The sequence below is a fragment of the Gopherus evgoodei genome, chromosome 15 (assembly GCF_007399415.2).
Source record: "Gopherus evgoodei ecotype Sinaloan lineage chromosome 15, rGopEvg1_v1.p, whole genome shotgun sequence".
Taxonomy (NCBI): Eukaryota; Metazoa; Chordata; order Testudines; family Testudinidae; genus Gopherus; species Gopherus evgoodei.
In genome coordinates, this window is record NC_044336.1 from 14869985 (window position 1) to 14891894 (window position 21910).

Genomic DNA, 21910 nt, shown 5'->3' on the forward strand with positions numbered 1-21910 from the left:
CCACTAGCATTTTTTAAATTACTTTTGGATGTTTTTCTAAAAGGTATGTTCTCCTTCAACCAAATCTATGTGACTTGAAGTCAGAATTAATAAAGGAAAATCCTATGTCCTGTCTTATGCAGGAGGTCATACTAGAAGATGACCACAATGGTCCCTTCTGGCCTTAAGATTTATTAGCTTGAACTTGATGGGAAGGGGAAAGAAAACAGAGTTACACAGTCCAGCTGACAGAGAGGAAGAGGGTCTTAACGGCTTTATTCTGAACGGAGTAGAGGGAAGAAAGGTGGGAATGGCGAGGCCAAAGAAGAGGCTGCCCTAGTCAAGATCAGAGTGACGAAGACCTGAACAAGCTTTGTGACTGTAGGGGCATGGAGGCAGGATCATATTATGAGATGTCACGGAGAAAGAACTAGCAGGATTTGGTGAACTGCTTGGACACGTGAGAAGAAGAGACAGGAGACAGAAAAGGACACACCCAAGGCATGAGCTTGGGTGAGAGGATGGAGGTGCCAACAGCAATGAAGAAGGGAAGACAAGGAGTTCCTATTTCACCGTGCCAAAGAACCAAGGACAGAAGCTGAGTGATGCTGACTGTGAGCACGCAGAGGGGAAAGCACTAAAAGGAGATGGTGAAGGAGCATCTGGATGCAACGGATGCAGTATCTGCCTCATTCTACGTGAGCACAGGATATAGGTGACTCCCACTGACTTCTCCTGTAGGGAGAAGACTAGGCACCAGGAGAGTATGGGGACATTGAGTCCCAGGAAGGACAAGGAGGTAGTCTGAGCAATTGCGCCAAAGGCAGAAACTTCATAACAGATGTTTGAGAAGCAGATAAACACACCACAGTGCACCTGGCTAAAACCACATCAGGAGCAGGTGGGGTGGGGAGGTTTCCAACATCCATTGAACGATCAGCTTATATCTCAGAGAGCTCAGGATCAGAACCCCATCAGCCTCTCCAAGGAAAACTGCTAATCCCTATCTGCCCTTATGGGAAATAACCCTCACCTCCTTAGTCCCTATTACACTGCAGGGAGCATCCCTGTAATCCAACCCCCAGCAGTTCAAGTGGCAGCTCTCAGACCCCATGGGGAATAACAGCAGTTAAAAGAGGACATCTCAACACCCAGCCACTCACATTCACTAAAGGTTCCTTTGTTCTGGCTATTGCATCACATTTGTCTCAGTTTAGACTCCCACTATAGGATACAGTTGTCCATCAGTTGGCCCACAGAACTTGTCTTAAATGGATCTATTTGACTGTGGAATAAACTCCAAGAGAAGAGCTTGGGCCAGCTGAAACTGGGCTGGAGAGAGAACTGGGAACACACTGTTGGGAACAATGCTGTTGCTCCCAGGGAGATGGGCTAGACATGACCCAACAGAGGTCACCCAACTGTAATTTTTAAGATTCTGTGAATTCACCTGATTAACAGACTGCCCCCTGCATTCCTCTCACAGAGTCCATCACCTTCTCTGCCCCTCCCTCCGCATACAATGACCGGACACGGGAAATACCTACCAGCGAGGTGGACGAGGCCATGCTCATCTGGGCCAGGACTCTGGCTTCTCCACAGGCTGTAGCTAGAACCCACAGGACAGGAAAGAGCAGTGGAAGGATGGGCAGCACGCCATTCACCTGAAAAACCACCATAGGTCACCGAGAGTCGCCACAGTGATGAAGCGAGAACTGAGGCCAGTCACATGACCTTCTCTTCACCACAGCACAGGGACAGATACAGGGCAATGTCAGGAGCAAAGGATGCCGTTTGCAAAGACCAAAAGTAGTGCAACACACTGAGGAGCCCTGAGGGAAAGACACCCACAATCCACAGGGATTTGCAATAAAAGAGGCAGTCGGCAGTTCACCCCCACTTGCAGTCAGTTTTCACAATGGATTTGGCATTATGCCTTAATATTAAAAAGAAAAAATCCTGGGCAAATAGATTAAACCCCATCCTGATGGGAACATTAGGGATACAGCTGCCTTTCTGCTTACTATTCAACTGAGTGCTTCACCTGACCTCAGCATGCACAGGGAGAGAAGCAACTCTGAGAAGGCGTGGGAGGTTTATGTTAAAAGGAAATTAGCTGCGGTATACGTGTTGGTTAGGAGGGAATGAGGTGGGCACAAGAGACTCCTTTACCTGCAGCTGAAGAAGAGTGTACTGCCAGGAAGCAATTCCAGGAGCCGAGAAAATGAAGCGCACAGCATTGGTGATCAGGAAGCCAGCCTGTTAGTTAAACAGAGGAAATACTCTCAGCAAGCCACCACTTGGAAAGAGAGAGTGTCCACTCCCCTTAACACTGTGAGCCCTGGAAAATCCTGGAGGTCAAAGCTGGTTTGTTACTGCATTACCAAACCTTCCCCTCACAGCTTCCACTCCATCTCATTGCTACATCTACATACTGAGAGTTCAGCACCTTCACTGCACTTCTCTGAGCTACTCAAACTGAATATAGGTTAGTGACTGGCTGGAACTTCTCATGAAAGCCCACAGCTTCTTAACTTCTACCGGTACGGTCCTGACCTGCTCTTCTGGCAAGTTCAGAACAAGACTAGTCATCAACAGTGGTGGCTTGAAAGTCAGACCTACCAATACAATAGGGACGGCATACTTCAGCATCACTGACTGCACTGTGAACCTCTCGTTATCCAGAGCTGTCACGGGACGTGACAAAGCCATATCCAGACACCACCTGAAACATCAAGACCAATTAGGAGCCCCAACCCACAGTTCCAAGGCCCTAACATTGCATCTTCCTCCACTATAATCTTTTTAGTTTATCTTGATCAGAATGGTGCTTCATGACTGGAAACTGATCACTGTTTCAGAGACCCAAAGCCAGGCATTCCATACTATTAGCTTTGCACTTGACACTGGAATAAATATAGTGAACTCCCCTCGACTCCTCAGCTGGTTGCCCGCAGCTCTCGAACCCCAATTTGCATGTCTGGTCAGAGTACATTCAGATACCTACATCTCTAGTTGACCAGAGGGGTCATTGATATTGTTGATTAAATCTCAGGGAGAAATGGCACTTGCAGAGAATCCCACCCACTCACAGCAAAAGATCAATAGTCATATGAAAGAGAATATTTCCCACTCAGTTTCTAATAATGGGCTTTGCTCCCCTGCTGAACCAGAACAAGTAACATGAAACACCTGCCTCATGCTATCTGCAGCCCTCTCACTCTTCCTTTCTTTGCTCATCCAAGAATTAGCATTTTACTTCTTAAAATTACACCACCCTAAAAGAGAGCAACTATCCCTGCAAGTTAGTATTCTCTGCAGATCCAAACTTCCGGGCCTGTAATTCAGAGATGATGCCTCTGGTTAGAGGGTTGACAGCTAACCTTGTCCTTGGTCTCTGAGTTGCAAACACGGATTTAAAAAATTAAATAAAAAGGAAACTCAGATCTCTATAAAAATGGAGCCAAGTGAAGGGCTTGCTATCAAATGCAGAAATTCTCTGATCTCCTTGCCACCACCACAAATCAGTTTGCAGGTGAGGTGCTAAAGCAGCAGTTTGGAGAATATTGCTTTCTGCACCCATCTGACCTAGCAGCTGCTGAGAACCAGTGAAGGAGTCCAGTGAGAGTCTTATAACTCTAGTATTCCCAGATAATGGATAAGAGGTAATATCTATCTGAAGCCCCCTGTATCGGACTGGCAAAACTCCACCCCTTCTGATATAAGGTTGTAACAAGAACCAAGCCAGCCTGTACAAGCATGAAAAGCAGAATTTAGCACACCTGACATTGTCAATCACTGGGGTCTTTAGGACACGAAAGAGACGATACAGCTGAGGATTCTGAGGTCCCTTCTTCACTTCACCCCTCGGGGAAGGTGGAGGAGAGAAAGGGGGGAACAAGTCTCCTGGCTCCAGAACAATGTGTTCATCATCCTGTTATCAAATTAAAGAAGAAAAGACAGGCAGAAGGTCCAAAGGCTGCACAATCAGACAACTCAGTAGGAACCTCCTGAAAGGCATTGCTGTTTTAGTACCACAGAAATCTGTTCAACACAGGACACATTTCCTACACCACTCAAACTATCAATGCTTTAAAATTCATTTGCAAAGTTGTTGAATTGAATGTGAAGCAGAATGCAACACCTATTGCATAATGCAATACTTATTCCACAGCATAACTTGCATATATGCACATTTCACAGGAAAGCATCTACACTATGGTGCTAGTGACATAACTAAGGAGCCACAGCTGTGCAATTGTAGCACCCACTGTGTAGACATGACCTTAGACAACAAAGAGCATCAAAAGTAACTTTAAAAGCTGAATTTTCCCATGTCTTTCTTGCATAACACATTTCCTCCCACCCCCATCTCTAGTACAAAACATGAAATCCTGCCTACTTGCACCTATTAAAGATCCCTACATACTTTTGTAAGAGAGGCATGTTAATTCTGATGCCTTGGCCAAATTGTAGTTTTGGTAATTTCGTTCCACTTCTCTAAATTAACTATAATAATTGTTAATGTGTGGCTTGCGAAAGGGGCACTCTTTTTCTTTTCTTGTCTGAAACTGATGTTACTGTGTTGTGAACAGCTGCTGCATTCCAGCCCAGAAGTAGTTGCACTCCAAGCAGAGAAATGATGCATGTAATTCCTTTATCTGCCTCACAGGAATTTGTAAGGCTTAACTTTTAACATTTGTAAAATAACCTGAGCTCCTTGGCTAAGAGCTTCTGAAGAGCATAAAGTATTAATATTATCTTCATCTCTTTGCCCCAGCATCTTTAATTTTTTCTAATCTAAGTGCTCTCTTTGTTCTGTCAAGTGCTCCTGTTTCTACCATCAGCTCTGTACATTCTCTAAACAAATCATTCCACACGTTTCCATTCTATGAAAGCTGCTTTCAGAGCCAGGAGGAAAGCCAGGCCCTGCTGCTTGTTTTGCTACATTGTAAAGGGCAAGCTTCAGTACCCAAACACCATGAAGGAAGAGTTTTCTGAAACTGTTCATAGTTTGTTCCCAAATAAGATCTGATCAGTGGATAATTACACCACACATGAGCTAAGATGTTGTGCAGGTAACATTCCCACCAATACTGGCCCCTCCTCATCTTCCCTGAAATTATTCTGCAATCTGATGGAGATATTCACAGACTCACAGACTTCAAGGTCAGAAGGGACCATCATGATCAAGCATGATTTTCTAACGGATAAGTCTAGATCAGAGACCACTTGCTGTCCTGCAGTGAGAACCTAAACATTTTCTCCTGCTCTTTCTCAGTTAATTTCTTCCACAGCTTGTATTTCCAGCCCTCTTAGGTAGTTCATCCACTTTCCCCCCCATGTATCCTATGCAACAACCTTACACTATAAAAGACCAGAAAGGGGAAGGTGAGAGCAGATAAGCCTTTATTTCTCCATATGAAATGTAGGGTACAGTCCCCTTCTTTTATCAGAAAGGCATATTCTACAGTAGAGTTCCATACAGAAATACCACGTTCATGTTGGGAGTTCTGCTTGCGAAGTGAGTGCAATGAATTCACAGCAAGGAGCAGAGAGGAGTATTTTGCACATGGGTTCATTTAAGATCTTTAGTGACAGTGACTTTCTGCCTAAAACCCATCTTCTGGCACAACAGCAACACCCACGGTTTCAAAATGGGAAGGTGTCCTATTGAATTATCTATTCAGATGGGTTTAATACAGTTATGATCAGAAGCACAATACACTCCTTTTCTGTCCTCTAGGAGATAAGTAACATTATGATTTGGCATCATTTGTGTGATTACATTGTTGGGGATTGGCGGTTGGCAGGAGAGCTGTTTATATAAAGCACTTTTAGCTGCACAAATGAAGTGCAAGGTGAAGCTCTTGAGTGTTCCCAAGGTAGGAAGAGGTCAAACACACAATGAGAATACTGTGTTCTCTGGAAATTGGTCACCAACAAGATCATCCTGGGAAACAATCTTTCATCATGGCACAGAAAGGAGACAAGTGAGATACCTTAATTCCTCTCAGAGAAGCAAAAGACTCCTGCCCCGGTCTCAGAGCGATAACGTCTCCCTCTACTAACAGGCTGACGGGTAGGTTTACAAGATGACCATCCCTGTAGGCCCAGTGGAGGGACCAGGATGGGGCAAAAGGCATGTGAAGGTCAGGGTACATGGAGTCTGGCCACTTCAGCTCTTTGCCATCTTCCAGGGTATCTGAAAGCACAGAGAACAGGAAAGAATGAGGAAGTGCCCCACTGGAGAAGGGCTGGTGATCCCGTAAGGATTTACCTTCCATAGAATGATCCCTCCAGTGCTAATCCCACACAGTCCTTATGATCTCCTGCCATTTCCTTTATTCCCCTGAGGGGGAGGGGAGGGAGGTCCCCTCATATTTCCCCATCCTGTATAGACAGCTACCCATAGCCAATTTGCAACATACACCAAACACCAGGTAATACTGAGATGAACCTATGCAAGACAAAAGCCAAAAGAATGTCCCAAAGGGCCCCAGGCTGAAAATAATTACTCCACCTTCTGCCAGGCAGAGGCTCTCCCCAGGCTTGCTGCCCAAGCTTCCCACACACATGTCTCTTGCTGAGAGGGTGCCGCTGTCCCTATGCTCCCCTCTCTTATGGCTTGCTGGAAGACATTTATTTTTATGAGATGCTCAGAGTCTGACTTACTCCAGCACCCAGACATAATGGCCATTTGTCTTACCAGGTTAAGGTACAAAGCATTTGACACTATCGCAGCTCAGCATATCCCATCTAAAGAGAGTAGTGCAGAAAGCATGGCTCTCAACAGCCTGCCTCTGTATGGAGCAAGACAGGTAATCTAAATACAGGTAATGGAGACACTGAGGTTTGGAGAGAAATCCAACTCAGGGGGAAGCTGTGAGTGTGTGCATGACAACTCAAATGGGAGAGGGCAGATAGAGACCTCACCGTTTATCTTGTCGATGATGGTCCGGAGCCTCCTTTCAACCTCTCTGCGCTTCAGCCTCTCTTGTCGTCCAATCAAGAAGAGATTCAGGAGGAGGAGGAGGAGGAGTGCCAGGGCATTCACAATCTCAGCACCTTGGCTTTGTAAGGCAACAAGAAATAACCAAGAAGCAGAAGAGGCATTTGAGTACAGGAGCAGAATATGCTCCCCCGCGCACAGATATAGATGCTCACCTACCTGCCCCTTTATTCTTTCATCCCACTGACTCAAGTATTAACATTATTCATAAAGAAAAGCAAAGGCATTAAGCCCATGCTTGGTCTTTAGAACAATTCCATTGGAGACGTTTGACAAGATCTGCTTCAATCCAGAGATACCCTTATAAAATACAGCCAGGGAATGGTGAGGTCCCAGTGGCAGCTCTCTGCACTCTTCCATGAGGCACCCCAACCCCCAGCTCAGTTTCAGGATTATCCCTCTCTACTCCCACACCTCAGGACATCAGGGGGTCTGGTACCACTCTACAAGAAGGAACTTGTACAGTTCCCAAAGGGAGGCAACCTCATTCTCTCCATCAGATCCATCATGGGATTGTTGAGCAGCAGCATCAATGAGCTCCCAAAACGAGTCTTCATCAGAGACTGGGGGAAGGAGCTGATGGGGACACAATCTGGGCATGAATGAGCCCAGGGATTAAAAAGAATTAGCGACCACAACGCTAAGACAGCCACATGCACTATTGATACAGTATAAAACTACTCCCACTCACCCTCAAATAGCAAAGGATGCTTTGCTCACCTCCCGTGTGGCTGGCTCCCATAGCAGCACAACAGCAGCAGCACTGCCAGCAGCATCAGAGATGCACCCGGCCAATGGAAACAGGAGCAACGGTTACCATGGTACAGGAAACTGCTCCTCCACACCTCCTACAAAGCAAGAGTAGCGGAGAGACTCAGTGTCAGCTAAATACATATCTAGTCCTTTAAGAAGCATAACATAATGGGGGGAAGGTAGAAGTTCACAAAACCACTGGGAGCAAACATCGTTTGCAAAAACCCTCAAAGCAGTCAAGAGCTTCCCACATCAGTGTTTATCTGAGTGCTAACACGCTAGCAGTGGATCAGATGACTGGCTTGGGTGAATGCTCACTGCTTTGTAATGCCCTGGCACAATACAAAAGGCAGCTGTGCCAGGATGTCTCATTGCCACTGGTCCAGAGGGGAGAACAGACATTTTTAAAATTTAATTACTAAAAACAAGATGCTAGAGCTTTGTATTTAAATGTACATGACACCCAACCAGTAGCTGAAGCCTCAGGGGAGTGTGTTAAGCCTCATAGCCCCATCTGCTCTAAACAACCCCCTATGTGCACTGAGAGAGACAACTCTGGAGCCTCTCTCTACAGAGATCATATTTTAAATACATGTAAACCCCGATTTTACAAAGCTCTTAGGGGCACAGGGAGAAGGAAAAGGCAGCACGCATTCACCTTCCTAATCCTGGAAGGGGCGGGAGGCTGACTAGGTAGGAGTTTCAGCTTTTGCTGCTCTGAAGAATCTCTGGGTTGAAGTTAAGCTTCTAAATTCCACAACTGCACAGCTGCAAAGGAGCTATAACCTTGCATAGCTCCTAGCATTAGCCCCAGGGAACTTAGAAGCTCCACAAAAGCAGACCCTAACGTAACTGACCTTCAATTAACTCACAGTTTTAGCTTAACAAGGGTTCGGAAAGCTTGGGGATGCACCACAGGTCCTTTGTGCGATCCACATGGGGAACTGGTCTAATTCCCAATTTACAAACTTTAGGGTTTTGAGAGATTGATAGGGAAGGTCAGAACCTACTGGGGGCTTTTTTTTTTTTTCTGCCTCACCTTCCATGAAATCACCTTCTTCCTTTCCTTCTGATGTCCCTCCAGCAGTGCTGACAGCTGGTCTCTCAGGATAGTGAGGGCCTTCTTTGTGGTCAGGCCCAAATGTGAGGTCATCTCATCCTGGAGAGCAGAAAACTGTTTAGTGCTTCACCACCATATTTCTTGGCTTTTTCCTGCTGGCAAAGTCCTATGTCCCCAAATGCCTTGGAATCATCTGCAATGTTCTCACTCTCCCATGAACTTTGGACTGGCCTGCTGGAATAAAAAGCCAAGATGATCGCAGGCAAGAAACACATTAGTGAGCACTCCAGCTAAATGCTCCATCACAGCAGGAGAACTGAGACACAAGGTCCAGAAGACAAAAGTGTCCCTGGCTGACAGACTAGGAATGCTACAAAAGGAGCATGCTCGACTCCCAGAAGCAAGGGAGGTTTAAACTGATATCACCTTGTTAGCAATCCCAGGTGATTTGTCAAGAGCAGGTTATGAATTGGTCTCCTAGCTGCTATCCCAGAGAAAGACCACTTGTCTGCAGGAATGAAAATGGGAGCCCTTCAGGTCACCACTCCATTCTAGATCAGGTGCAGGTGCCATAAGCTCTATCTGTTGAGTCCCAAATTTGAGACAAAAGCTAAAAACAAGCAGCACAAGACAGATAGTTAGGCTGAAATTTTAATGATGCAGAATACATTGCTTTTCTTTTAATGTTTCATTTTTAAAATTTTTTTTAACAAGTTTACAAATCCTCGCCATACAAATATCAGGAACAAAACAAACAGTTAGCTTTTGTTTAGAGACATTATACAGGAATATAGCCACCAGATCTTTCTATTTAATATGTTACCATATTACAGAGTGAGCATCATTACAAGGCCTATAATATGTTGCTTCTAATGATTTTATTAAATTATGTGAGTTAAATCTCTATATACACATATTTAACAGACCAGCGCTTTCAAATGTTAATATAAAAAAAACAAAAAAAAACAAGTATGCTCTTTCTTTGTTTGTTTGTTTTAAACACACAGGTGAATGTACTTTGAGCACTGAATAAAAGGTAACCAAATATCTAAGTATCTACCTGCCCTCTTTCTATTTTACTGGGTACATAAGTGATGTGTTAATTTTTCCATAATCTCCCTTTTAAAAAACAAATCATTCCTCAATGGTTGGTTGGGCTATTTTTCTTTTTCCAGTGAGAGACTACCAACAACCGAGCAGCTACTAGGAGATAAGAGACCAGTTCTTCTTTTCCCCCCGTGTGACCATTTCTGCCCTAGAAGGATTACCAAGGATCATTTGGTAATACAAATTTGTGATATTAGGTTACGACAGGGATAGGCAACCTATGGCACGTGTGCCGAAGGCAGCACGTGAGCTGATTTTCAGTGGCACTCTCACTGCCTGGGTCCTGGCCACCGGTCCGGAAAGCTCTGCATTTTAATTTAATTTTAAATGAAGCTGCTTAAACATTTTAAAAACCTTATTTACTTTACGTACAACAATAATTTAGTTATATATTATAGACTTATAGAAAGAGACCTTCTAAAAACATTAAAATGTATTACTGACACGTGAAACCGTAAATTAGAGTGAATAAATGAAGACTCGGCACATCAATTCTGAAAGGTTGCTGACCCCTGGGTTATGGATTGCATCCCAATACTCTCTAACAATAGGTCATGTCCACCATACATGCATAAAATCTCCTCTTTCACCACTATTTCTCAATCAATCTCTCTCTCTCTATTTTATATATTATATATAAATAAAAACCTGAATGGTGAGAGGAACCTTTGAAACCGTATCTTAAAGAAATTTTCTTTTATTGTGCTACAGATTGAGGTTGCTGGTCCTTTTTTCTAGATCAAACCAGATTCTTCTAGCGTAATTTGTCTATCCACCTCCTTTTCCCAGAGTGTTATATACAGACACTTTTTTGTTAGAAAAGCTGTCTGCAAAGATCAATATAAATTAGTTATAATTTTTGTTTCCTAATTGATCAGATGCCATCTCTTCTATTAAAATTAGCTTTCTGCATAACAGGTTTCTTAGAAAGTTGAGAAACATAATGCCTCACTTGAAAGTACTGGTACAGGGGGAGAGTGGGCCAGTTAAAGTTAATTTTGATCTCTAAATAAGTTAGAAATGTTTTTGGGTTTGTTTTTTTTTACTGAATAACTGGCCCATCATGTGTATTCCATGGCTCTCCCAATCTTCGACCCTCTCTTGTTCACAATTTGGGTTAAGATCTGGATTATTTGTAACGGGTGTCATTGGCAAGGGAAAGGAAGTTATCTCATGTGTAGTTCTATTCTAAACACAGCCTTTGCTAAAAGATGTGCATAAATTTCTAGAGGATGAGGTTTTTTTTTAATTAATTAATCCACGGTAGTTTAGCAACATTCTCACTGCCACAATTATTTTGTTTAATAAATACCCCATGTTTGGCTGAGTTAGAGCACCCCAAATTCACTACTACTTTGAGCTGGTTGGCTAAGTAGTACCACAGAATATTTGGAACAGCTACTCAATCCTGTTTAATGGGCCTGTATAAAGTATCTGCACTCACTCTTGGTCTTTCCTTATTCCATAAAAATTGATATCCTCTATATTCTTCATAGGGTTTTAGCTGGGATAATTCCAGAAAAATTTGGAAACAAAGATATCCTTGACAGAATGCTTATTTTGGCTGCAGCTATACTTCCCCACCAAGAAATTAAATACTTCCCTCAGCACCCCAGATCTTTGTTCATTTCCTGAAGTAGTGATTTGACACTAAACCATAGAGCTCTCCTATGTTGTTTGAGATTTGAATTCCCAGGTATCTTATAGAATTTGTTGCCCGTTTGTACCCACATGTTTTTCCTGGAGGAGAGACTTTTCAGATTCTGGCATTTCAGTATTTGGCTTAAATTTACTTTAATCCAGACACTTTCCCAAAGTTCTAGATTTCTTCAGAAATTAATTTGAGAGAAATATTGGTTTAGATAAAAATATTACATCATCTGCATATGACACTATTTTCTGATGTGACCGTGCAAGTTTTATTCCTGTGATGGATTCATTTTTCCTTATCCTTGTATTAAAGGTTCCATGTCCAGTGCGATAAATGAAGGAGACAATGGACACCCCTGCCAAGTCCCTCTGTGTAATTCAAACAGCAGAGATTCAACACCATGAACTCAAACAGTTGCTTCTGGGCTGGTGTAAAGAACAGTTATTCATTTAGTGAACTTGGGGACAAAGTCCACATAGGGCAGGGCTTGAAACAGAAAGTCCCACTATTCTATCTCCTTTCTCTGCATCTGGTGACAATAAAAGAAACAGATTTTCTTTAATTTGGTATTACGGATGATTCCAAATCCTCTCTTAATACTGTCTGAGATTTGTCTATCCTTAATGAATTCAGTTTGATCTGGGTTTATATAAGCTGAGAGCATAGACCGCAATTGGCTAGCTTGTATTTTTACTAGAATCTTTATGCTATGATTCAACAGTGGATATGGGCCTATAGGAAATGCATACAGTGAGATCTTTTCCATCTTTAGGGAGAATAACCATACTTGCCATTGCCACTAGGACGACTTCTTCTGTTATTTCTTTATCTAGAGAGTCTTAAAAATTTTGCTTATCTTGGTCTGTTAATTAAAAAATAATAATCTGGAAGTAACTTCAGAACTTGGAGCATCTGAGGTATAGAGATTTTTATAAGCAGCAGCAAAAGTAGCACATTTCATTAGGGTGCATAACTATCTTTTTGCTGATTGTTCTAACTGGTGCAATAATACATTGCTCTTGAATCCCTTTAAAGTACCAGTTTTATTTCCTTTTTCAGAAAACTTGTGCTTTGTATACTAACTAATGGCTTTTTCAGTGGCATCTGTCACCAATATATTCAATTTTCCTCATATATTTAGTTAATTGTTATAGATGTTTTTGAACCTGTGTTTTTATGCATGTCTTGCAACCTTTTTATCTTCTGCTGTAGTTCTATTTTTTCTTGAGTTCTTTCTTTTTTCAGGTGAGAGGCTCTGCTTATCAACCAACCCCTAAATAGTGCTTTACCTGCCTCCTGGAGAAAGCCTTTCTTTATGTTGTCAATATCATTTTTATCTGAAAGTACTGAACAATGTCCTTTTTAATTTCTGCAACCCAATCTTTTTCTTGGAGAAAAAAACAGCTCACTCCCCCTACACACACACCCTCAAAAAGTGATCATTGGGACCCATCCCAGTTATCAAGTATCACTTTACTGGTGCAGGATCTGACCATGTAATGCTGCCAGTTTCAGTGTCTGCTTCATTAAGGATTTACAGATTAACATTATATCTATTCTAGTATATAACTGATGAGGGTGTGAATAAAATGTGTAATCTTTTTCCACTGGAGTCAATTCTCTCCATCAAGGTGACAAATTGAGCTGTTGGCACAGAGAAGTCAATGCCGCTACTGCCTCCCTATCCCCCGGTCTTTTAAATCAGATTTGTCCCAGTCAGGAATAGATGTGCAATTGAAGTCTCCTCCAAGTACAATTTCCCCTTCCCCAAAGTGCTGCAGAGTTTTACAGAAGTCCTTTTGATTGAGAGCATACACTGAGCCCATCATTATTAATTACCCAGCAACTGTGTCCTTCAACAATCTAAATCATCCCTCCTTCTCCTTACATTGAACTTTGACTCGAAAAGGTATCAAATTTTATGCCCATTCCTCTTTTCTTTAGCTGAAACAAAACATGTCTCTTGAAACCAATTACATCTTTCATGCTCATAATTTGTCCCTCCTGAAAATAAGTATATTGAAGTAAAATAATCTGAGCAGGGATTTTAAAATTCTACCAGGGCTTTTTCCCTTTCAGTTACATGATGTAGCTCTCTGACATGCAAACATGTCACACTTTAAAAGAAAGAACCATTGAGAGTAACTATTCAATGTATTTAAAAACTTGAAATTATTGTGATTTTTTAGCTGTTTGATGGCATGACCCCTTGTGTTGTCATTGTCTCTCCTGTGTCTCTTACGATGTTGCATTCAAAACTGTGTGCCTGAATAGGGCTTGGTTTGTGTTTGTACACTTCCATATCTATTTCTTGTATTAATTCCCCCCACCTTCACAGTTCCCTCCCCTCTTTTGCATTCCCCTTACTTTAAATCCACAAATAAAAACAATACAACATGTAAAACAGTCTCCAAGTGACTATGCTTTGCTGAACCCTAAACCCCTGTACTCTCACCAAGAACATTTGGGCTGTTTCTCTTGCAATCCAAAGGAGGTACATTCTCCACCTATGGGACCTCACCCCTCATCCTTAGGGACAGATTACCACCTGCTTATTTTGAGTTAGGAGGAGGATTTACACAGACCCTCTAAAAACTCCTCCCCATCCCATCCCCCTTTTCTCCGGTCTGCTCCATTCTTGGGATTTCATCCCTTACCCACACCACCAACTCCCCTCCTATTGTCCTTTATTTCCTCTGTGTTTTAAAATAGAGTACACAGCTTTTACCCATCAGCAACTAAAGCAAATTTAATACTATTTTCTTTATAACACTGATATAGTTACTGTTCACTCCTAGTGACTCCCAAGAAATCCCTTCTGGTTAGTCTCTAGGACAGTGGTCCCCAACCTTTTTGTCTGGCGGGCGACAGACGAAGGACCGTGGCGGTGGTCGAGCATCCGCCGAAATGCTGCATTGGAGACTCCTGCTCTAGAATATGCCTTAAGTATCCAAGTTCTCTTGTTCAGCTTTACTTCTGCCATTGCCAATGTATTCTCTAGAGTGTTTTGTCTTTTCTTTTCCTATCTTCTTTTTCTTGTTTCATCATTTCCTAAGAGTTTTTTTAGCAGCTTATCTGTAGTTACTACCTCTGGAGAATCTTCATGTACATCTGAAGTATGGATTTCTATCCCAAGAGACTGGCGTGTATTTTTGCCTTGTCTGAAGACACTTATAATACTATAAAACTATATAAAACTATATAAAACATATAATACTAATTTTGGAAACTGAATGAGAGTTTAATGGGAATCCCCATCTGCAGCAAAAAAAAATCTGCCCTTCTGAGTGCTACTGTAATTTCCTTCAGCTCTCTTCTATTTTTTAAAGTTAGGGCAAAGAGGTAAGAGGTCATGGAAAAATTGCAGCTTATGGCCTTGGAGTACGAGCTCTGAATGCACTCTGATTTTTTCATAATTAAATTTTTCTACTAATGATCATGAAATTTCACAATTAGGTCTCTGAATTTCTAAGGCCCAGCAGGGGGAGTGGCATCCTGTGTGCTCTCTCCACTTTTACACCTTTCAAAGAGCTCAGATGAAACAACTCCAGGATCAACATTTTTACCTACTGAATTGGACTGTCTCCTTCCACATTTTCAGGCAGTCCCTTACTTGAGAAGGAACAAAATCAGAATCAATTTTCTATCTCTCTCTGCGCCATCAGTGCCATGTAGCTCTGTTTCTCTCTCACTTACTTCTCTTAGGCCAGTCTCCAGCACAATGACTTGCTCTTCCAAGATAGCAACTTCCTTCTATACTGCAAGAAGCTTAGTTGTCAGATCCTCTCTCATGGACTGCAACTCAGAGATCATCTCCAGAATGTTTGCTTTGGTAGCCATTTGATTTTCCTCAGCCCTGCTATCTGTGCTTGATTTGTCTGCCATGTGTTCACTTGGGGACAGAAAAGTAGGCATCTCTCTACACTGTGACCCAGAAACACTCTTCTTATTGAGGTATCTTTTTAAATGTTCAGATTTTCTTGGAGCATCTAGCCTCTGAAACTCTGAGGGGGATTGGGGTTTTATTTTTTTTTTTTTTTTTTTGCAGAAGTTTAGTAGGTTTAGGGGTCAATGGAGGCAGATTGCTTTGCTATTACAGTAGAATCTCAGAGTTACAGGCACCTCAAGAATGGAGGTTGTCTGTAACTCTGAACAAAGCACAGTTCGAGCTCCAGATTCAGCAGCTGACACTCCAGGCCAGGCTTCAGCAGCAGCTGAGCTCCCTCCTCAGCTCCAGCAGCTTCTTTCCTGGGTCAGACTGAGTTTGCAAGTTTGTGCCCCGTGTAAACAGTGTGTTCCCTTCCCACTGGGGAGGGGTGGTGAAAGTGGTGCAGGCCCCAGCGCTGCTCCAGGGCTGTACTTAGCCATTTGGGTGCCCTATGCACCCCCCCCCCCAGGGTCTGGGAGGCAAGAGCTGTGGGGGGCCACTTTCCCCAAACCAAGCGACATGGCTGGGGCAAGGGAAGCGGAGCAGGCTGGGGCTGCATCGCTCTGCTTCTCACCACCAGTGAGTGCGGAGGTCACTGGGGGAAGAGGTGGAATGGGGGCAGGCTGGGGGCAGAGCAGGGGAAAGGGTAAGAGGCAGGGCGGAGGGAGTTTGGGGCCCCACACCCTCCTAGGGATGTTCCTGCCCCTTGAAGTGGTTGCAGCCTGTGGGGGATCGGGGGCGGGGTCAGCCCAGGGATAGGGCTGGTTGCTGGGGCTGGTGCTGTCACATATGCAGCACACAGTTGCCTAGGGCACTATGAAAATTGAGGCAATTTGGTGCCCCAAATTTCATGGTGCCCTAGGCAGCTGTGTATGCCTAAGGACGGCCCTGGCTGCTTCTGCTCTGCTGGCTCCAGCTGCCAGCACCAGCATCTTCACCTCTTAGCTGTAAGTGACTGCCCTGCGCATGAGGGTTGGGTGGGGATAGGCAGCCCAGATGTGCCTACCTTTAAGATGCAGCCCTGTCACAGTACAATATTTGCTCTTTTTGTGTGCATCTCTCTCTCTGCTTCTGCCTGATTAGTTACTTCTGGTTTCACATGGTGTCTGGTTGACCGGTCAGTCCATAACTCTGGTGTTTGTATCCTTGAAATTCTACTGTATCCCCCCAAAGTTCAGGATTTGGGCAGCCATGTTATTCTGCCTCCTGCAGGTCAGCCCAGGATAAAGAGCTGCATAGTTAAAACAACAAGAGTCCACAGGAGCAGGTTACAGAAGGCACTTACTGAAAGAGCAAACAAGTGGCCATTTGATGACCATAATAGAAGTAATGTTACTACCAGACTACTTACTTTCACATACCAGTACCGTGTCACCGTTAGGCCTTAAATAATCCCTGGCTGTTTCTATGCATATTCTGGGCAGTGGGTTTATGAAACACTGCTGGATCAGAATCCAACTAGGCCCTTGTGGCTTTTCTCCATTAGACTAATAACCACCTCCGTTGAACTGGAAAATTGAACTGGCAGTTTCAGATGAGATCATGAGATTAGGACCAAAAAGGAATATAAAAATATTACTTAAAGGCAAAATGAAGTACAGTGGAGCTTTGGAATAGAAGTCCCAGCTGGAGCACTTACAGGAGAGTGGATGCAAACACATTGGTGGTACTGACATGTGTCACGGAACATGGGCTACCCCACACCTTGAAAAAGCTTGAGTGAACCTCACTGCTTAACAAAAGTGAAGGCCTATTTAACACTAGCCAGAACCTGACACAATGCAGGCAAGCACCATCCAAGCTTCACACCCCCACCTCACCCACTGACACTGCTCTGCCAATTTAGCTCAATTAAGAGCTGCAAGCTCCTCAGATAGCTGAGCCAATGCAGTTCAATCTCAACTGTTCCTGCTATTCAAGGCCTGCGCACACGTGTGCGCGCGCACACACACACGCACACACAGCTGTGCAAGTGCACCTCAGTTCTGATGTACACACTCTTGCTATTCCAGATCTGGATAGGATTGCGATGTGCATGGATATCTACAGGAAATTAACTAGGCTATTTAACGAACTTTCACTGGTGATGGAAACCAGAATTTGAATCTGGGTTTCAAGGGCTGAGAGACAAATGCTCTAACCCAAGCCACACTCTAGAACCCACCCACCTAGCCCCTTCTCTGCTCTCTCTTAGCAGATGAAGTTGCAAAGCATTTTGCATCAAAATGAAAATCTAAAGCAGAAATTTATTGCAAGGCAGAGACTGAGATACTGCTTGAACTGCAGCTTTGACAGAGCTAAAAATAATCCTACTATAATTCTCATTCTCTGTGTTGGTGACAGGATTAGAAGAAACAGTTCCATGTTTCTCTTGGAGGAGGACCACGTAACATCAATGCAGAGCTAAACATAGGAGTCTGACAAAGATTCCCAGCAGGCAAGGGGGCAGGCAAGTTCGCCCACAATACACATGCTACTGCATCACTGGAATGCTACACACAGAAGGGACTGAGCTTGAGGTGTAGGGCACACTAAGCTTTCCTTCTTTGCATGCCCTAGTGGTTGTTTGGAGTATAGCAATGTACCCGAAGAAGGTTGCTCATTCTGCCAGCCACAGGTAAGAACTGATTGCAGCAGCTCCTCTACTATACAAAATAAAAGGCAGCAATAATGACAGAGATTGTCACTGAAAAGCACAGTGTGCCTAGACACCACTGGGCTAGTTCCAACAGATATACCAACAAGCTACAGAGGAGACTGGAGTGTGGTAGGACGACACTCCACACCAATGCCTAGTACAGACACACGTTCCCAATAAAGAGGAAATGTCATGTACACGGCAGACGAAGGAAGGAGAAGCAGGTATAAAGTTCTAGATAGGTCCCTGAAATACTCATGTGCCCCCTTCAAGCTCTAAATCTCAGAGCTGGAACACCTTCATTCTTTTGCCACAGGGTCACTCTATTTGAAGTGAAGGGTAGGTGCACAAAAGAAGGCTCTTGTGGACAAGGGTAGGAGGCTTAAAAAGGTAATAAACGGAAAGAGAGTTATGATGGGGAAGTGGAGGGGAGAATGCCAAGAGAGGAGATGGATCACCAAAACAAACATTACCCTATCTGATGGAGACACCTAACACACCAAGTAAACAGCAAAAGCATCTAGCACACCACTGGCACATAACACGAGTGACAAGCATTATTTATAGACCCAGACACAACCTTTCAGGATCTCAGGTCAATAACAGGGGAAGAAAGTCCAGGAATGAAGGGGACAAGCAGGGAGAACTATCTTGAGCTCATGGTAAGAACAGTTTTAGGTATGATGCCTTTTCAGTGACTGGGACTGTAAAACCCCCTGACACACACACACACTCCACACTGAACAAACAGGAAGGATGATTTTTTGGTTCAGACTTTGGACTGTGACTCAGGAGAGCAGAGATCTGCTGTTGGCTCTGCCACAAACTTTCTCAGTTCTACATCTCTAAAATGGGGATAATAATCCTTTCCTATCTCACAAGGATGTTGTGAAGATAAATACATTCTTTTATGAGGTGCCCGGATACAGCAAAATCTGTCACTGCACATTCCTATCCATCCACCCCATTCAGTGATCAGCATCTAAGGAGACAGATTTCAAATACACTAAAGCACACCTTTACATTTTTCATATGGCACAACACACAGCTATTCAGCATCTCAGAGATAGATCTCTTCAGCCTTTCATCACCTGCAGGTGCACTTCCTTAAGAAGATAGAGGGCTGAGACTCCACCGGTAAAAAAGCAAATGCACCAGTGAGATGGCTAGTCCACTAATAAAAATCTCAAACACTCACTTCTTCAATGACATCTTGAAGACTAACCTGTAGCCACATGGTCATGGGAACATGCACAACTTCTAAATATCTCCTCCATATACAGCATAAGACTCCATCTAAAGAGAGCGAAAACTAGATCCCAGGTTACAACAAAAGCAAATACTCGCCACATATCATGCAACTTCATTAGAGCGCTGCACCTTCCCTTTGCCCCTGCATACTTATGTTTAAAAGGGAAATGCAACAGACAAAATAGCCAACTACTTTCTTCATTGACCCAAGAGACCCAGAGAACATGCAAACATTTGTAAAACACATCGGTGGCTCTCTGGAGCTGATCCCTGCACTGTCCTATTTATTACTACTCAGCCCACCAGCAATGACAGGAGCCAGGTAAATGGAATGATTACTGCTCTTTGTCACAAGGATGATATTGAGTCTGACCCAGGGCTGTAATCTACAGAGTAGTTAAGGGAAAAAAAAACATTGCAGGAAGAGCAAGGCATTCATGATTTTACTTTAGAAAGGAAACTAACAGGCATATACAGGGAGAGGGTGCTGAACAGAAGAGCCAGTTAGTTAATTCATCTTTCCTGGGCTCTCAATCCAGAATTCCAAGGGGCGGGGGAGACTGTGGGAACTATGGGATAGCTACGGGATAGCTATCCACAGTGCAACGCTCCAGAAATCGACGCTAGCCTCGGATCATGGATGCACACCGTCGAATTAATGTGCTTAGTGTGGCCACGTGCACTCGACTTTATACAATCTGTTTTATAAAACCAGTTTACGTAAAATCGGAATAATCCCATAGTGTAGACGTATCCTAAGACACAGTGAAGCACGGAGCAGCTTATTCTAATACCCCATAGCCTGGCTTTCCCCAGTCCTGGATACACACAGTACATTTCATTTTTGCAACTCTTTGGTTCAAATCTTTTTCAGATTAAAAGGATGGGAGAGGGAAAATGGGGCAGCAGACTATTTTCCCTGTTTTTTGATGGCTATTTTGCATGCCTCCAACAGAAACAGGAAGGCCTTTTTTAATTTAACACTGACATTTTGCAGGCTATTAATCTATTCCATGGATCAGGCCCTTCTGGTACACAAGGATTAGTCACAGTTTCAAAATCACATGAGAAGCGGTTACTTTATCAGACACATTTGCATTTAACATTGCAAGTCATATTCTTGGTTAGGAAAGAGACAACATGGTCCGTTTATTGTGTCCCCATCACAGAGGCAGGTATCACATGCACTACATTGTGCAATTTCCCGGGGGCAACATTTTTTATTACAAACTAGAGATAGCAGAGGACTATTTTGTTCCTGTTCAAACCCTTCATCAGCGCACTAGATCTCCCTGTCTGACTGCAGCTGCTTTGTTAGTGAACAGATTGTATGCAATGGCAAGCCCACTGTATGAGATTATAGGTATATGGTGGGCAAGGCCAATGGACAAGTCAATCTGAGAACAAGTTTCACATCACTATCTACATCTCTAATATCTTTCTCATACTCATTCCTAGTGAACATACAGATGCTGCTGAAATGAGGTCTGATTCCTGGCTCCTGACAATATAATGCCTGTTCAGTGACCTGGAGTGTAAACCTCTCCCCCCAACACACACTTGTATTTGCTTTAAATTGTATGAAATGATGAGTGGGTCAGGGAGGTGCTCAGTGCAGAGAGAGTACCCTGGAATGGGGACACCCTAGCCCCTGTCCTAGGTGACCACAGCAGGGTTGGGGGTCAAGCCCCCCAGGAATCCTGGGCCCAGCCTTGTCAGGGTTACAAGGACTCTGCCAGACAGGAGAGTGGAAGGGGAGTCCTCAAGGGCAGGGAGGCCTCTGGGTAAAGGAAGTGGGAGCGAGGACTCAGATCCTTTCACTAGCCCACTTCAGCGGGGTAGTGTAGAAGCCAGGAAAGTTACCCACAATAGCAGGACCATTCCTCCATTTAGACATACTTTAAGAATCACGTGTCATGAATTTGATGGCCTCAGCTTAGCTATTAGTGGTCTCAAATCCAATGAAATAGACAAATACCACAGCAAGCTGCATGTTGGCTCTACCTGGGTGCACGTGACCCTCAGAACAGCACTGCCCAGATTAATATAGAGCACAATGGTAAACAAAACTCCCTATACCTTGTCCACCTGCAGAAGCAACTTGAAAAGCAATCTGGATTCAACCCTGTGCTGTAGCAGACAAGCTCCTATGCCTCGCCCAGTAACTGGGAGAATGCAGGAGCTCTGGGTTGGAAATTGGCTTTGAGACTCCCTGCTACTCAGCACTAACACGGCCCACAGATTGACACTGTGAACCGACTCAACAGCATTAGTTTGAGGTCTGCAAATCTACAAGAGATCTGGTCAGAACAGCACTAACAGGACCTGTAAATCAGAATTGGACCTTGGTGTAAACAGATTCTAATTTAATCCAGATAACGACATTCAAAGAAGTGTTTTTAAAAGCTTTCTTTAAAGCAGAGAGTTAGATGCCAATAGCCGTGATAAACCGCTTTGCACCAATAATACAAAGCCCAGCACTTTCACTCCCTCAATCACATACACACACTCTCTCTCTCTCTACTGGCTAT

The 21910-nt window shown here is 43.6% G+C and overlaps 1 protein-coding gene across 10 annotated transcripts in view; it reads right to left on the reverse strand.

The window, feature by feature from the left end:
* Positions 1–21910, reverse strand: part of TMEM94 (transmembrane protein 94) — a 97287-nt gene that overhangs the window by 37243 nt on the left and 38134 nt on the right. For 6 of the 10 annotated variants that reach the window (XM_030534299.1, XM_030534303.1, XM_030534301.1 and 3 more), the window contains 9 exons: positions 8784–8903; positions 7712–7839; positions 7475–7567; positions 6916–7052; positions 5982–6184; positions 3762–3913; positions 2602–2704; positions 2152–2238; positions 1527–1643 (listed from right to left, as the gene is read on the reverse strand). In XM_030534299.1, coding sequence (XP_030390159.1) covers positions 1527–1643; positions 2152–2238; positions 2602–2704; positions 3762–3913; positions 5982–6184; positions 6916–7052; positions 7475–7567; positions 7712–7839; positions 8784–8903 — 1140 coding nt within the window. Of the gene's footprint in view, positions 1–1526; positions 1644–2151; positions 2239–2601; positions 2705–3761; positions 3914–5981; positions 6185–6915; positions 7053–7405; positions 7584–7682; positions 7840–8783; positions 8904–21910 lie in introns of those variants that run through there. The other 4 variants (XM_030534300.1, XM_030534305.1, XM_030534308.1 and 1 more) reach the window with 4 other exon arrangements.